We start from the raw sequence: 18,722 nt of genomic DNA on the forward strand, positions 1-18,722 counted from the left end.
TTACAACCCTCTACAATCAAGAACAGTAAACCCAAACTAGACAAGCTGCAGAGGAGGACTGTTGAGGATAACAATGAGAATGGAAATCCACTTCAGCAAGGGAGAATGAAAAGGCTTGGTTCAGTAGCCTGGGCTAAAACAAGAGGAAGAAAACAAATCAAAAATGTGAACATCAGATTAGAAACCAAAGAATTCTGCTTCTATTCAATCCAAAGAATACTGCTGCAGGAACAACAAAGGCACATAAGACAGGTTACGTAAAAACCAAGAATAGGTTGGTAAAAACCAAGAATAAAATTTAAAATAATGTAAAAAAAAGGAACAGTGGGTAAGAAGAGTACAGATTTTCAACAGTTGGGCAGTTCTAAGATAGAACAAGATAAATTCAAGAAAGGGATTATATAATTTTGTACAATAGCCAACTTCTTGACTCAATGGGAGTCCTTTCTAGTTCTGTATTCCTTCAAGGAAACCTAGATTTGAAAGTGAAATGAAGACTTAATGAGAAGGATTTAGCTATTTCAGACTACAGAGAACCCTAGAATACTTTTTTCTTTTTTGTTAATGCATTTTTAAGCATTTTTGCATATGTATTTTTATTATCCACCTTCTTCAGTTTCAGTACAGAACCAAATCTCAGTAAAATTCAACATGCATCAAAAACTGTATTACCTAAGTACAGGGAAGATGAGCAAAATCTTATTAAAGTGTTTCCAGTTGCTTTGGAGTACCTTTGAATTTACTTCTGAGACAATGACACACACATTTGTATCTTTAGGGAAGATGATGTCAGGACACCTAACAAGAATATTAAAACTGAAGTTCCAAAGCTGACATGTGCCTTGCCCTGCTCAAAGGCAGATGCTGGAGGAAGGTGCTGGTCAGGCAAGGCACACAAGACCTTTCAGAATGTCTGTCATCTCAGCCATGCTGGAACAGGACAGAGGCACCAGGTGTTACCACAGTCAATATTCTAACTCTTCCCTAATCTCATATAATAGTATGCACTTGGCTGCAATGTTTATGTAAATTGAAAGTTCTATTTATCAAAATTCTCAAGCTGCAGAAGAAAGGTGAATGAATGCATCTTTGTGCCTTTCATCTTCAATGCCTCCTGTGCTGAAAGCTCCCTATAAAGTGGTTGTGAATATGAATTCCAGATTTCAGTCCTTAGCAAGTTCTAAACCCTTCTTCATATTCCTGTATTTCTCAGGATGTTTCTGTCTAAGTGTTCCCACGACATCAAAGGTATCATAGAAAGAACACAGGCAGAAAATGATGGGTGTTAGCTGCCAAGACATTCTACAGCTCTTAGTTGCCAAGAGGAAGGTATAACTTTACCAGGCTCTGAGCAAAAGAATGAGATGAAGCTGCTCATCATCACAGACAATTGCTATTACAGAACAGCATGACAGCAATACATTCTACACTATACATTTTTGGTTACTCTATAAATGATTCAGATAGGTCTCAGGTGAACTAAAAGCCCAGAATACAGAGCAACTATTTGCCATGCAGTGAAGCTATGCAGAGCCTAGCTCTAAACACCTCTAAGTTTTATATCTGTAACTGCTCAGATGCACAAAAAGCACTTATGCAGCTTCAAGAATAAGAGTATTGCAGGTAGTTTCAAGTATGTTTATTTTAGTGTGGCAACATAAAAGCAAGCACACCAGGGAAGGACATCTGGGCTCCTTTTATTTAAATGTAAAAAGAAATGGGCACCAAGTTTATATTAAACCTACCACATTGAAATTATGCCTGCTGTATACTGCATTTAAGCACCTTCCTTCACACAGTTCTCAAACAGAAACATTTAAACTTTTATGGCCATGTATACAAGTTGAGAGACACGCCAGACCTACCCTCCAGTTTAATGATATCTGGACAGTAGAAGTGGATCAGGGCTGCCAGAGCACAGCCATCTGTACCATCCTTCAGCAGATTCTCCACCAAGGGAATGCAGGGCAGCTGCTTCAGCAACGTTTGCTCCTTCCGGTAACGAGCCTGCAATTTGAAATGGACACACAGAAACAAAGGCTCTGAAACATATGAAGAAACAGAGTCATACTGTAGGCTTTACACTGTTAGTGAAAAAGCAGTATTCAAGAAATAGCTGAATATTCTCTGTATTCTATTTCCTAAAATTATTCATGCCATGCTACACTTTGAACAGGATAATAAAGTATCTAATATTCTAATATCTAATAATTATCTTAATAATATCTAAGAGGAAAGGAACAATGCTAATACTGAGCTTAGCCTTCAAAACTACCAAGTTTTCATGATCTCCCTATAGACACTAAATAACATTCTATACCTTAATTAAACTTTAACAGTCATTATTATACAATCAAAAATTATCTGTGTGCAAACATAGTGAGACAAGTCCTTAGCTACTGCAACTTCAGTTTACTGGTAAGTCACATGATTCTGAAATTAACACACCTAAGTATCTTGCCCAAAACCTTATTCATACAACTGACTCAATGACAAATTCAGAAACAGGGAAATCTGCATTTGATCAACTCCATTTTTATTACCAGCATGTGTAAGCAGTCATAAACATAGAGAAATATTAATTGTCAACAGTTATGACCATGCAGTGATCCAGTAATAAATGGAAATATTTCAAAAATCCAGCCAGCATATAAAGAGATCCTTAGGTTAGAATATCAATATAGCATTTATCTGCAGTGAATATGTTTTCAATGGGTTGTGGGTGTTTTTTGTGGTAAGAGAGGAGGGCTTATTGAAAAAATGGACTTAACATAATTCCTATTTCTTTTCACTTCTTCCTGGGAAAACAAACAGAGGTGGAAGAAAGTGCCATCGATTTTAATTTGTTAGCATTATTTACCAAGACCTTTTTAAAACAGTAGTGAAGGGTTACTGCTGTACTCATACCACAGAACCACCTACAAGCATCAGAGTGTTTCTGAGTTAATCTTATGCTATTTAAGTGCATCTATACCCACAGAGCTGCAAGTCTCCCTGCAGGGACTCTCAGAAGTCTTTGTGGAAATCACTCTTCCCAGCAAGGCTAAAACTGACTGTTCTCACCTCCCACTCTCCACCTTTTGGCTGTGCTGGAGCAATTACTGATGGGACTGTACCCAAACCATTGCTCCAGCAGCTCCCTCCTCCTGTGTTCCTGCAGTGAATGAGTGCATGAGCAGGGATGGAGGTTTTATGGAGGGGTAAGAATTGTTTAGGCCAACTGTGCATGTAAAAGGTCTGTGGAACCACAGACTAACCCTGAGGGTTGTACTTACTGTCACTGGATTTCTGTCAAGGATCACATGGCATTATTTTAGTGAATGTCAGTGTCCCCTAACTGGTCTAAGAACTAAAAGCCTAGTCTGGCAACAGCAGCCACATCAGTTCTAGAAAAATAAAGGGCTTGTGCTTGGCCCAGAGAACTTATACCTCAACCAATTAATATTTAAAAAACCCCCTGAGACTTAGTTGTAACTTCATGCTTTTAGTGTAGTCGTATTTGTGTGCCAAATATGCTTTATAAAAATGAAAATCCCATTTTTGTGTGCTAGAGGAAACGTTAACACCAAACAAAAATCATGCTCCTGTTATGCATTATTCATATTCTTTTCTTCATGTTCTTAATACTCCCTAGTATATATAATGAAATAGGTCAATTATAATTGCAGTGAAAGTTTAATCTCTCTCACTCTATGGCAATCCAGTGACCCACTATGATGAAAAAGCTTTAAGTTTCAAATTCCATGTTATTATGTCCATGTATGTCCTCCTCAACACGACTGAAATTAAGTCTATGAAATACCACAATTTAACTATGATTAAGCATCAATAATAGTAACAGATACAGGTACAGATGGACTGAACATCATGATGCTACAAGCTCTGTTTAATTTGTATTTTCTTTTGAATAGTATCTTTTAATTGAGTATTCAAAAATATTTGAAATTGACAATATAGTGGTGTTGCACAGTAAATCCTGTGAAAAAGTACACTGCACTTTGATGATGCCTTCACTGGCCTCATGAACAGTGCCCACCCATGCTAGAAACTGTGTCCTATCTTTGAAGTGGACATAGAGGATTTAAGCCATTGTAGAGAATGCCAGGCACATTCCTTCAGGAAATATAAACTCATATAACCTGATCTGCTAGGTTCATTACTGTATAGCAGGCATCATGTTTCATTTTGGTTGAAAAGATAAAATAAATTATACTGAAAAAATGAAAGACACTGCTAATTGCACTGCATTTTAATAAACTTCCATTTGAAGAAATTCTTCTCATCAGCTGCAGTATTTGCTACTAAATACATATATATATGCAATAATGCAAAAGATGAACTTCTACATTATAAAGCTCTAGAGCTAATTGAAACATAAATGCTAATATAGGCATCTTGTTTCTGAGATCCTAAACCATCCTGATTTAGCATCTTTGAGCTTATTCCACTTAACCTAGTCTAGGTATAGTCAAGACACTTGCCTAGAAACAAGGTCAGCTAAAGATGAACCAACAGCACACCAGCTACTCTGTCCTAAGTGCTTGGGTGTGTTCAGAGCTAATCATTAAGAATGAATGCTCTTACACATTTACCATACAGTAGATAACATGTTATAAATGTACTTATCAAAGTTTTTAGCTGCCTCTGTGCTCAGGAATATCTGTCATTATGAAATGTGCTCTATTCTAAAGGGGAGAGACAGAAGACTGGCTCAAGTGATAGAGCAACCTGAGTATTATCAGTAGCACTCGGGGTTTAACTGCATCTCTACTGAGCTAACAACACAAAGTAACATAAATACCACTAATTCAAGTTGTTTACAGATACCTGGCAGGCAAACCGGAGTTAGCTTCTGAACAGATGGAGTATTTTAGAGTTGAATATCATTTTTATGCAAAGGAAGATACTCACTAGTAAACCAACACCACAGACAAAAACAGAACACAGACATTCTGAAACTGTTTTCAAGTAGCCTTACTTTGACAAAAATAAGACAAAAAAAATTTGTGATATCATGGTCCATCTTATATTTTTTCTGCATTATTCCCTCCAATTAGTTACACTCCCTTAACTCCAAAACAAATTAATGGGCTGTACTGTGAGGAGCAGAGTATCTGTGTGTGTCACAACTGTAATAGATACCTTTACAGAGCAATTGCCCACAGAGACTGGCAGGAGTCTGAAAACTGCTCAGCCTGCTGGAGACAGTACCTTTAAATTACTTTTCCAGACACAGAGTAATTTTTCTTGTTGCCTACATGCAACTGCCTTGTAATTTTCATTTTCTTTTGCAATGTAAGGACAGTGTTTCATTAGTTATGACAACAAACACCTGAGGGACTGCTAGATCAATTAATTGGTACTCTTTAGAGCAAAGATAGATGGGAATTAGTTCTTTGGAATTCAGATCAGAAGTATGCAATTCTGCATATACCTTAAGAGCTGTTCCCAGCCAAACCTAGCCAAATAAAGAACCAGAATGCACATCAAGTGTGAATTCCTACATGATAGAGGAAAGTAATGATAACCCCAAGGTGACACAGCACAGAGGAAACAAACTTTATATTACTGCAGATATGCAAAAATATTTTTTATTACTTTTAGTGAAATTACAGTCTCACTAAAAGTAGGCTGCTTTGGGTCATTTTGTGTGGGGAGAAATTAACAGCAGTCTTAAATCAGCTGAAGAAATGGGGAATTCTAGATGAATGGTGTAATGATTGCATATGCTTAGAATAAATAAGGTTTCAGATTGCACGTAGCATCAACAATCAAAAGCTACTTCTGCAAGTCTCTTTTTAGAAGACAATTGGTATCAAATAGCATGTGTTTACTGAAAAAGTAATTTATAAATGTTCATTGGACATGAGTTAATAACAGGTAGCACTGCCTTGTACAAACCCACTGACTGCTTGAAAAGTAATTCCTTATCCAGCATCATATCTCACATTTCTTTTGCACAGATTACCTTGCAAAACAGGCTTCTGCAGGTATGCACTCCTTTGCAGGGCAATCTCTTATAAAATTATCTCATACAGATAAATGGAATGAATGATTAGACCAGCATGACATGGACAAAGCCATTCCCAAAATAAGCAATTTGATCAAAGTGAAGCAGTTGGGCAAACTTACAGGAACCAGTTTCCAAAACCATTTGGTAGGAGACTTCAGAGGAAGCAGTAGGAAAAAAGGATAAAAGCAAAAAGCAAAGGAAAAAAAAAAAAGGAACATTTTATCAGATTTCATAAATTACTTTTATAAAGCAATTTTCTTTAACATTCTCAGTTTTGTATAACAGTGAGTCGTAATTTAATGGCAAGCATAAGCGCACTGTAACCTCTGCATATTGAGCTAATTAGCAGCAATAACACTGGAGAAATATGTCTGCACTCTTTGTAGATCAACATTATAATTTTCCCACATGAACAGCTAAGATTGTCAGATCAATGCAGTTTTATGAAATGCTTTCACACATCTAATTGTACTCTACATATGCAATCCGACTGAAGAATTCATTTGAGACTTGAAGTCATGATATCACAAGTATCAAAATGAACTCCAGCAGCACACATGGGGAAGCAGGGAAGCTAAAGCAATGAAAAAAGGGATAAACACACTGTAGTACAGTACACCCAACTGCAGTGAAGCTTGTGTTAGTTTCTTCAAGCCAAACAGTAACATTCAACAATATTTTTAAACAATCATATGACAGTTTTCAGGACAACAAGAGGTAGAGGCAGTTATATTTTTACAATGACAAATCACATTAGCATCAGCTGCATGATGTGCAATGACCTGAAATGTAGATGGAGTTTTGAGTACTGGCAGAGGAATTATCAGAACTAATACATAAACCTCTAAACTCCTACACAATCAAAAAAATACTAATCTGAAGCACGCTGATTTTTTCTACTCTGGCATAATACTTCTAGTATCAAGAATAAAAATATTATGTACCAGTTCTATAAATACACACAGAAAACGTCACCACTCCACTGATTTCATTGCAGAAAAATAAAAAATCAAACCCATTACCAAAGTGCAGGAAACAATTTATTTTGTTTTAATGAAGATAAATATTTTCTGGAAATGGTAAAAATGGAGTTTAAAGCTACCCTGGAACAAACTGCTATGGAACCTTATTATTTTATGTAGTTGTTGAAATACTGTGCTTCTACAAAACCTTGAAAACAACTGTAGCTATGATACAGAGCTTTTATGGAAAAAAGCTATTGTGCACTAATGGGTGTGCAGTGGTAACACAGCTATTCTCAACATCCTTCTCCTCCATTTCACTGGACTGCAGCAGGAAAGAATCCCAAAGGCACTTAGAAGAAATCAACTACAAGATGCATGTCAGTGTGTGGCTCTGGACATTTCTGTTATATCCTTTATACAGGATTCAGTTTCTCTTAATCTCACCGAAAAACAGTGTATAGAAAATCATGGAAATTTGAAAACAAATTATCTTAATTTTCAACTGCAATCAGGAATCCTAAAACCTATTATAAAGCAAGCTTTTGGCTAAATTGGCTGAGATCAGACCTAGGCTGCCTCTTATTCTATTTAACACTGACAGGAACATTATTGCATTTATCAAAGTGCAGTGTATTTCAGACCTGGACTCAAAAAGTCTACCAATGTCTATGTAATGCTAGGCTGAAGAAGTACTCTTTGGAAAAAAGCACACATTTGTTTCAATTCTGAAGAGCAGCTCTCCCTTACAGTAACAGCTCACAACTAGTAATCCAATACATATTTTTATTTATTCACCTGGTTGAAACTGTGATTGAGATGACTATGAATATGCTTTAAAGGGGTAAAAGACTTTTAAAATTTAAATTCAAACATACCATAAGATTTTAAGCATACATTTTCTAAGGCCACATAAAGGAAAAAAGATTAAAGAAAAGCTGAAGTCTCTTGGACAACCTGGGAATTCAGTGGTTGTTGAACTGTCACTTCAGATCAGCAAGAATAAACTTTTTGCCCTGGAACTTCACAAGAATCAGTCACTATGAAACAAACTAAGCAGAGAATCCTGGCTGACTTCTTCCCAATATTTAAAACAACAACAACAAAACCAAAATAAAATCCAACAAAACAACCAATGAACCAACCAAAAAAAAAAAAAAAAAAAGCTGAAAGAACAAAATAGCCCCTCAGGTTGAGAGCCTATGGTTTTACACTATTTTTTATCCCCCCTAACAAAAGGTTTGAAACATGGCTATGATAAATTTATTTCCACATAAACTCATCTTTTGGTGCCAAAACACAATAGCCATGCCTTTCATTAACTGCTTGTTTCTGCTCTCTTCCTTGCACCATCATTTGTGTTCATGCAGCTGTGCACTGATTGGATCAAGAAGCTGATTCTGCTGCAAACTTTTCTTCTTGACAGGTTAGCTTTTGGTAACAGTGTGGATTTATGAAACATTAAATTCTAGTGGAAAGTGAACTACAGTGTTAGTGTTTTACCTTCACACAAGAGGTTGCACTGTTTAAACTGATCTTACAAAAAGTTTAAAGAATGAGGTACTCAAATGAAGTTACATTTGTTTCTCTCATAGGATTTGCATTTGACTTAAATCTGTTAAGACAGATTCAGTCTAAACCACAGAAGCAGACAGAAGAACAACATGTTTTTGGGAAAGCTCCAACTACACTGAAAACCAGCAATTTAACCAGTGCAACTGTAGATTCACTACATATTATTCAGTGGGAGCCTGAAAATCAAAGCTATTTACTACAAAACTTGAAATCCTAATTCTGAAAAGAGATGCAGAGACTCTACCAGAAAAAGATGAGGTTACCACAAATCACCAGCTGATCAAGGTCCACAGAGGACTACCTGGAACTAAAAATCATACACACTCCTTCCTCTCTTATCTTCTACAGACAGCTAGTAGCAGAAGACAGGGAAAGAAAACAAAAGCAACCTCAATCTGTTAATACTGATTTTATCTATCCAGACATAGAAAACAGGTATATCTTATAATTTGTAGTATCCAATAATCTGTATTTTGATGTTTAAACCTTTTGTAAATGATGTCTGCATGCATGCAGTGACCATTACCTTTAGGAAGAGTAAGTGGAAACTTGGGAAATACTGTGAGACATATGACTAAAAGAAAAGCTGAGAAACCAGAGCAGTAAATTAACCATCAGTTGAACAGGCTCTCAAAGAAAACCTGGAGTTAAATAACCCTCATGCTAAGACAGCCCCCAAGCACAGAATACCTTACTTGACAATGTAATTTATGCAGCTGATTCCCTAGTGAGACAAAAACCGTAACATATACCTGGGAGAATAGTATCAAAAATTCAGTGTACAGAAGAGAGGGCTTTAAATATACATTTTTTCAGTGATTGGGCAATTGTTTCATTTTGTTATTTTGCCAATGCATTTGTACCTTGGCCAACAAAACCTGGCTCTTCTGTTCTGTTACAGCTTCACAATTCATCCAAAATACCACAATACCAGTTTTTAGGTAAATGTGTTATTCCCCTGAGTCCATTTATGGGATCAGTTACAGACTATATAAATCTTTCAATAATTGATTTTTAAATGTTGACAGTGAAGATAAATTATAAACTAAAAGTTTTATCCTTTTACTCCTAATATAAGCTGCAAACTATAAGTGAAAATAAATATTACTGAATTTTTAGAAATCAGATAGTTTTATGGAATTGCTCTGATAATAGTTTTCACTTTGATATATATTTGTTTATCACAATAAAGACTCTCATGCAGTTTTGATTTTCAAAATTGCTTTCATCTTTCCAAGTGACTTACAAACCACATAAAATATTTTTCAGGAAAAAGAAAAACCACTAGAGGACAGAGGAACACAGGTTATCTCTCTGGCCTCTGTTTACTTTGTTTTATCTAAATTTGAGAAATGAACTTGCCAAGGACATCTTATTCTCCAGACTTCTATGCTACTATCACTCCTGAATACAGTTTAAATTTTCCATGGCAGGGTATATGCACCAGGGTCACACTATTATTGTAACAACCACCATTTTCTTTTGCTGAGTCACATTAGCCTTCACTGGCATTCCTTACATTAAAAAAACAAATGCAAAGATATTGACTACGCTCATGTTTTTTGATGCTGAGCATTGAATCCAGGCTGGTAACCTGCCACCCCCTCAGAGTGGCACTGAAAAGGAGGCAGCAGCTTAGGTGAGAGCAGGCCAGGCTGGGAAGGAGGATTACAGCCTTGCAGCAGCTTGGAAATGTGCTCTGCATTCATGGGCAGGGATAATACTAAAGGTGTTCAGACTGATTACCAATTCTTCAGTAATAGTTCTATCACAATAGGGTAAAGGATCTTTCTGAAGCAAGGAATTTTACATACTCTGGAAGTGTCTGTTATCCCTATGTATTTTGATGGGCATATAATGGTACTTAATTAACTGAGCTCTGCAAATAAAAAAAATCCTGCTAGGAAACTGAATCAAACAATTTCTTTTTATTTTATAGATAATAAAACCTGTAATCAACCACTATTTTGGATCATAGCCAGAGCAATCCTTCCCATGATATCACGTACAGGTCTCTTTTGACATTCATGCAATACACAAGGGAAAAAAACTATTAAAAAACATGAAAAAAAGTTCTGGTCTTTCTCATATCAGATCTATCCGGGGTTTTAATTCACTCAAAAGTAGTCATTATTCTTAGATTCCTTAGCACTAATGTATCAGATGTTTCCCTGCTATCAAAGATTTATTTGTCAGAAAGGACAACTGACTATAAAAAGTGCAACTCTGTTAGTTTTATTTTTAAGTGTGTATTTTCATTAAAGTGATAAGACTAATAACAAAATGAATACAAGTTTGCTTTCTTTAACAAGCAGTGAAAAGCTCAATGCCTGTTTACAGATAAATGCTCATTCTTGCTTACAATATTTTAACTCCTCCACCTACCTTTTGACCTCCTGCAGATTCTGCACTGTGATGCTCTTTTAGTTTTTGTTCCTGTTCCATGATGTCTTTCAAATGCTCATTTACCTAGAGACAAAATAGTTCATTCAGTTGTCTGTTCTAAGAAACAAGTCACAGAAATTAGAAGTTCTTCAAAAGGTCTATAAATCATGAACACAGAACTAAAGAGATAAACCAAACATTTCAGACTATAGCCCTGAAGCAAATGTCAGTCTTGGATGCAGTCCAAGGTCACTGCTTGTTAGCTTCACATTGTACAAACTAACTTTTCCCTTATTATGTTCAGTCACATTTGAGTAACAAGGTATCCTTGTCACTTGATTTGATTATGCAGTGAAGGTAGATCACTTCAAGCAAGATGTGTTCAAACAAACAGAATAGCTTTGGGTTTAAATTATGACAAAGTACACAATGAGATGACAACTTCTAAAGAGCCAAGGAGAGACCCTTGAGCAGGTACTGTGGCATCTCAGCATGACAGTGACACCTGAGATGTCATATGTAGTATATATTCCAGCATTAATTTAGACTTCCCATTTATTTGGTCCACACATGTTTAACTTATTTCTGCAAACTTTTCTTTTACTATTCCACAAACAGCAGATGTAGGAACAGTCTGTATCAGAACAGTCCTGATATACCTACATACACAAATACACATCCTGGCCTCTCATCTCTAATTGAATCATACAGATAACAAAGAAAACCCCAGCTTGCTCTTCCAGCACTCATACCTTATTTATCCAGTACATGACAGCATCCTCAATGTCATAGGGTACCTCTGTAGGCTGGAAGAAGGTTGAGTACTGCTGAGTGCATGCGATGACCTTCTCCACGCTGATCATCTCCACAGTGTAAGCCATCATGAGCGTGTCGATCATGGCCAAGTGAGCACTCTGCAGTGACAAACACCAACATTAATCAGTTTGCAAATCAACACATCTTTCTTATGTACTGCTTCTGAACATAGCCACATACATGGAAAGACCAAAACTGTGAATGCTACACATTTTCTGTCTGGTTGTCAGTTTAAAATGAAAAGTAAATGAAAACAAATATAACAGACTTGGGAACACAGATTAAACTGCAAATTAAATAATTTCTGTAAAAAAGCCCCATCAAACTTAAAGAATTAAGTGAACAGAATAAGCAAGTTTGATGAATGATTCAAACATCACATCACTTTTAAGAGAGCTAAAGAGATCTTTTAAATTTGTCACCATAGCAAAACCAAACCCTCCCGTCTGATCAATGTTATTTGTACTGAAAACAGAAGCTGGAACTTGGGGATTGCTAAACAATCTTCATTGTCACGAAAATGCTGCATTAATATGTGAAAGTTCATCTATATTTAAAGTCCTAAATCCAGGAAGAAGACGTGATTATAGTAATCTTTAGTAAAAACCCAGCAAAAGGATAGAAAAACATCTATTTTTCTTCTAGTAAACTAGTTATGTTATGCAGATGTAAGGTAGGTGCCACAGCTATAGGTACGCAACTAGGTTTAAAATGATATATCTTCTGTATAAAAGAGGAGGTACATTTCTTCTGGTGTTATATATTGAAAGACAGTGGCTATTTCACAGTTTGTAATAGTTCAAAATCAGCAAAGTATTCCCACCCAAACCCAACACAATAACAAAAAAAAAAAAGAAGATAACAAGGATTTACATTAGATTCTTGTGATTGAATAACAAAATGATGGCAGCTTTTAGAGGCAGTGCCTACAGCTAAACACATTTCCTTCTGCTTCATGATAACAAAAACAGAAACAGCTAAGTATTAAGCAAGATTTCCCATGGATCAGAACAATTTCCAAAGACAGTATTTTTAAAACACTGTCTTTAAACACAGCTTACAAAGATCCCCAACACTTGTTAACACCACCACTTGAATACTATAAAAAATATTCATATAAACATCTCACAAGGTAGCTGTAACAGCCATGGTAACAGCAATGAACAACATGAGTCACACAGCAATATGCTATCTAATCATCACAGTTAAGGTAGTTCATGCACATCACTTATTCCAGAATTCCCAGCAGGAAAAGGAACAGATCCAGACTCTGTGCTGCTCTTAGTGTTTGTGTCATCAATGAAAGTGATCATGCTGACCTCAGAAACAGGCAGCAGCATGTACTGCTTTTTTTAAAGCAGTTAAATTGCTTTGTTTCACAAAGAAGGCAAACTACAATTATAAGACATTCACAAAACTGAAGCTGACAGCCAACCTTCCTGGGACAAGCCTGGACCCTGGGTATGGCCTGAGAGCCCTGTCTGCCACGGAGCCCATCTCTGCTCCCAGCAGCAGCAGCACAGCAGGGCAAGGAATCAGCACCTCGTCCCTGCTGCCACCACTGATGGACTCTGAATAAACTCCTTCCACCACTGTTTTTATGCCTTAGGAGCTTATCTACAGCCCTTTATGGACAAACACTGAAACAAGCTCCTAGGTGAATGAGGGCAAGCGCTGGGCAGCTGAATCTTGCCACTCAAAGTATTTCAGAAGGGAAAGGGTATTGCCTGTGTGCAGCCTCATGAGGAGCCTGCAGCCCAGGGTGCAGAGCAGCAATGCTCTACAGGGATGCAGGAGCTGCTCCTCTGCTGGCCCAGCAGCGCAGTGCAGAGGGAGGTCCAAATCAAGTATCACAAACTGTGAGTACAGCCCCCCAGATGTACTCACAATCCTTGTGGGGGATTGCAGAGCCTAGGACAGCCATCCAAACCCATGCAGTTCTGGTAGGAGTTCCACCAGATTGGTGAAAGGTACTTTAGCACATGCAACACACAGCAAAGAAGGGAAGATTTGGATCATCTCTGACACCTTGGGTCACTGCTCTAATAATCTTTCCTTGCTACATCTTGCCTAGTCTGAATGGCATCTGGGTTAAAACTTTGCACTATTTTCAGAGCCTTCCCTCCAAAATAAAACGGAGACATTAAAACAGCAAGAAAATGCTGGATTTGCTTTTTAAGAGGAGGGAGTGCACAGAAATGTGTTTTCCAGCCAGATAGAAGAGTGGCCTCATAGACAATGCTACTGCTAGAAGCCATCGAGGCTGATCACACTGCCTGCTGCACAAGGGAATCCTTTCCACCCTTTACTCCCTGCCTGTGGGAAGGACACTGCCTTCCATGTGAGGTCTGACAACCAAGGGAGCTCCCAGAGGTGTGAAAGCAGCATCCTCTTGCCCAGCTGTTGATCCATAAGTAGTGCCCTGGCTACTACACGTGCGCTCTGAGACCAGCCTGCAAGAAAAACCAGCACTGAACTCCCCAGAGAGAACTTAGTAACCTGCACCTCCCAAGCTGGATCATCAGCTTCTCTGGAAAACATGAAGTGTTTTTCTCTGGAAAATCCTACTAAGTAGATTGCCAGTGGAGAGAGAAAGCCACTGAAGTGTTGCTAGAACTGACAATATGCTCAGTACATTATAAATACATTACAAAAAGTAAATTATTTACAATTAGTTAACTGAGTCTCATTTTCAATGCTTCTAGTGAATCATTAATGAAGTGCAAACTACTTAAACAAACAGAGGGAAGAATGACCTTAGATAATAATTTGTACTATCAAAACTAGGTGTAATAAACTTTTACCAACACTGTGATCCATATCACAATCTTTATTGCTTACATACAAGCAGTCAAATACAAGCAATCAAATACATCTTCAGTCTCAGAAGTGACTCCAAGTTATTATGTTTATAATCCAGGCAGGACACTCAGAAGACTTTTAAAAACCAGTAAATAATGAAAAGAAGAATGAATATTATCCTGAGAAACAAACAATGAATTGCCATTTTTTTTAAGCTAGTAAAAATCAAACTTTTGATTTTATAAATAGTTTCTTTACTAATGGAAATATTTAAAACTAGTAACATATATGGATTTATTCCCCTAGAATATTGCAAGCAACCAAATAACCCATAACTTGTATCTAAAATAGCTGTTTGTTTAGTTTGGTTTGTTTGCTGGGTTGCTTTTTAAAGGAATTACAAAAAGAACAATAGAACTATTTAATTGCACATAAAGCCCTACTGGTTTTTTTCCAATTATTCTGGGAAGAGCAGACAAGCTGCATTCTTTTACATATCTTCATTCACTGCGCTCAATAAGAAAGAGTAAACTAAAAACTGCACTATAAAAATAGCATCCTACTCTTCCAAATAAACTTTTAAGAAATTCTGTTGATAGTAATAATGTTCTGATTTTTTTTTTGCCTTTCTCACTGAGCAGCGTATTTTAGGTACACCTAAAAAAATCAAGAGGGAAAGTTCACTTTTGCTAGTCAGATCTGCATTTATGAGTGAATTATGCAAGGAAGCAACATTTCATATCTGAGGGAGAACCAGAAACCACTTTGAGCTGGGCAGAAACCGGGAACAGCCGCTCAGCAGCATCCTCTTTCTGCAGACAAACCTGGACACAATGCCTGAAGGAAGTGCCCAGGAGCAGCTGACAACTGGGATGAGCACAGTACATTAAATTTTGGTATTTCCTCTGAGGTGACACCATTCAGATACACAGCCTAAAAAACCCAAGCAGGATTTTCATGCTGTCACATACCTCCCACATCTAGAATTGCAGCAAGGCATAAATAAAGATGTACAATTCCAAAAAAGAAAAATAATTTTAGAGAAATAATTTTAAAGCCCCCTACATGGTAACATAAAATTGTACAAAACCATTAGAGAAATATATTTTTAAAAATTCAAGATCAACACAGCAGCACTCAGCAACACAGGAAATAATACACTTTTCCCATAAGTGTTACGTAGAGATTTGGTTTATGTCAATTCTAAAAACTGTTTTTTCCCTTGATTGCTTCACTACAATGGTGCAAAGCCTTAAATAGAACACAAAAATATATTAAAAAATACAAAATGCTAGATTCTTAGAGGTATTTTATTTTCTAAGACATAAATGTGCTTCTGTCTTCCCTAGCTACAGCCTGCAAAGAACACAAGAGTTTTAACTTACTAATCTTAACAATCTCATGTAATTATTGGTTCGTTTCTGCCCTGTAACGGAGGTTCCACAGCTCTTCATTCTACTGCTAAATAGTTCAATAAGAAGCTTACTGAACTGCAGAAGAAATATTATTCTGAGCATGGCTGCTAATGCTTTCCTGTCTGCCCAACATTTGATTAGAGAGCTTTCTTCACCTCCATTGAAGAACTGAAAACAACTTCATTAAAAAGTGCACTAAGCAAAAGGTGTATATGATACTGTACACACAGATACTTAGGGATATATACCACTAATTACAGACAGCTCCTACATTGTTACCTGCTTCTAAGGATATTTCTTATGCTCCATTAAATGATATTCAGGTCAAGATCTCCCTTTTGAACTCCCTCTTTAGGAAAAGTATAGACAAACCCATTTCCCACTACAGTACTTGAAGAAAGGGGAAGAAAGAAGACAGAGGATATAATCATTACCCTCATGCTAAATAGAAATAAATAATTAATTCACTCTTTCCTGGAGATTTTTTCTTGTAATAAAAGTCCCATACACTCACTACACTTTGGAGAAGAGATATGATCTTTGACAGACTGGCTTTTGTAAATGGAAATACATTATTGCACAACAAATACATATATTTCTAGCTAAGTTCACTAAAGATTTTCCCTCAACTGGATCAGGCACTTGAGCAAAGAACACAAGAGATCATCTCTTTACATTTAGTTGGGAGAATTTTTATATCTCCCTTGCATTAGTAGTTAGCATGTAACCAACTTCTTCTGCCTTCTGAAAACAGAGCTTTGGATCTAGGTACTTTTCACATGCCAGTAAAAAAAAAACCCAGTAATTCCAAGGGCTTTATGAAAATTACTCTGATTATCAAGAATATTGGTGGAATCATCTATATATACTTATGGTGAGTATGGGCTAAAACACACAGGAAAGCTGTGCCCAGAGCACTGTGAGGATGTCCTTACATACCACTCTGACCTACATCTGTGCACCCAGCTTCCTTGCAGGTTCTGTGAACAACAGTTTGGGGAGCCTGGCTAGCTTAAGCCTCCAGGCCCCTTTCCCAGAGACCCTCCCCCAGATAATCCAAATCTCAAATGACTCTGCTGGCATAGGGAGATACCGTCTAAACTCCAAGTCTCAATTAAAAATCACAGAATTCCAGTTCAGGGAAAGTATAGGCCAACACCTAAATACTGCAGGTGAGGAAGGAATTAATGAGCAGAGCCAATAGGTGATAACTCTATTACAAATTTCAAAGCTATTACTTCATTTGACCATCCTTTTTATAACAAAACAAAGACAATTTTGATACTAAAAAGGAAACAAATTCTAAAATATTTCAACCAACAAAATGGAGCAGTCTGAAGTAGTCAGTTCTGCTCTGTTTGATGATTTTTGGATGCAATTCTTCTCTAGCCCCACACAGTACTTAGCACAACCCTAAAATAAGCCCAACTGTCTAGTTAGTCTTGTCCTGCAAGGGAATGATCATGCTGAATTACCTCCTTGCTGCATTGCCACGAAGAACAAGGGCTGGACTCTCACAGGATGCTTACTCAGCAAGAACAGGCTTTACTGAGTCATGCTAAGCACCTTGAGACAGGTTCAGCAACACAGAAGGAATGGTTTTTGCTTTCAGTATTTTTATAGCCTTCTCTGTTTGGGTAACTTTTAAAATTTAGTAACCTATTATATGAACATATATATTAAGAAATCATTGTTGGGCTGACTATACACATCTGGCACAGGAAACATAATGCACTTCTATAAAAAGGATTTCTCAGGTACAGATATTGGCTGTGTTAAGCATTTTGATAGCACTTAGAAGCTTGGCCTAAGATTTCCTCATAATGCTCGTTAGGGAGCTTCATATTTGATTTACTAACTCAATCCTAACTAAATACCTAACAGAGATTCCCAGATTTTCTGGATGACATAACCAAGGGAGACTTTGACCTACTCCAGGACACAGTGAAACAAAGTACCTGCACAACACACACTGGAATCAAGAACCAGCAAATGGTGTTCATCTCATTATTTGAATTTTTACTTATTTTATAGTTTCACACGACATACTTAGAATTTTTTACTTCTACTTAGCAATTGCAAGTTGCCTGTTCTTATTTACTGGGAGAATCACGTACCTAATGGGAAAAACCACAAAGGAACTTCAGTGTCTTTATGCTAAGTACTCCAAGTTTTAAAGATAAATTCTGGTAGTTAGATAGTTTAAACTCAAGAAAGTAACACAGTATAACTGGTAAGACAGTTATACTCATTTCAACAAGTAAATAGCAAGAGCCTCAAATTTCCCAGAGGACTTTGTTTTTGCAGATAATTTGGGATTTTCCTAGAACATATTGTCAAATCCTGTCCACATAAAACAACTCAAAAATCTTTTACAAAACTTACTTATGTACATTGTCTCCTTGCTCTTATGCTGGTTCAAACCAAGGACAAGCAGTAATTGTATTAAATATAATCTGAATTTCTTATTTTCACAGCAAGCTCCTCTACTCTTTGAAGAACACAGGACTGGGAAAAAGAAAAACAAGGCTTTGTCTTATCCATATATCAAAAAAAAAAAAAATAGTTCCCTCTTCCTGACTCACTCATACCTGCATAGGAATGACATTAAAACCACCGGTTTAACTTCTCTGGCAGCTCAGCTAACACCTGCAGAGGCACTTATCACCAGGAAGCATCAAAGCACATTCATCTCAGAACATCTGCTGAAGGAACCCAGCCTTAGGAGTGCTGGAGAACTACCCCTTCCTCACG

General features: G+C 37.0%; 1 protein-coding gene across 4 annotated transcripts in view; it reads right to left on the reverse strand.

The window, feature by feature from the left end:
• Positions 1–18,722, reverse strand: part of CAMSAP2 (calmodulin regulated spectrin associated protein family member 2) — a 79,800-nt gene that overhangs the window by 27,461 nt on the left and 33,617 nt on the right. For 2 of the 4 annotated variants that reach the window (XM_030953942.1, XM_030953943.1), the window contains exons 3-6: positions 11,688–11,849; positions 10,936–11,019; positions 6,133–6,165; positions 1,866–2,007 (exon numbers count right to left, since the gene is read on the reverse strand). In XM_030953942.1, the coding sequence (XP_030809802.1) occupies positions 1,866–2,007; positions 6,133–6,165; positions 10,936–11,019; positions 11,688–11,849 (421 nt within the window). The remainder of the gene's footprint in view (positions 1–1,865; positions 2,008–6,132; positions 6,166–10,935; positions 11,020–11,687; positions 11,850–18,722) is intronic. The other 2 variants (XM_030953944.1, XM_030953945.1) reach the window with 1 other exon arrangement.

Source organism: Camarhynchus parvulus, chromosome 8 (genome assembly GCF_901933205.1).
Source record: "Camarhynchus parvulus chromosome 8, STF_HiC, whole genome shotgun sequence".
NCBI lineage: Eukaryota > Metazoa > Chordata > Aves > Passeriformes > Thraupidae > Camarhynchus > Camarhynchus parvulus.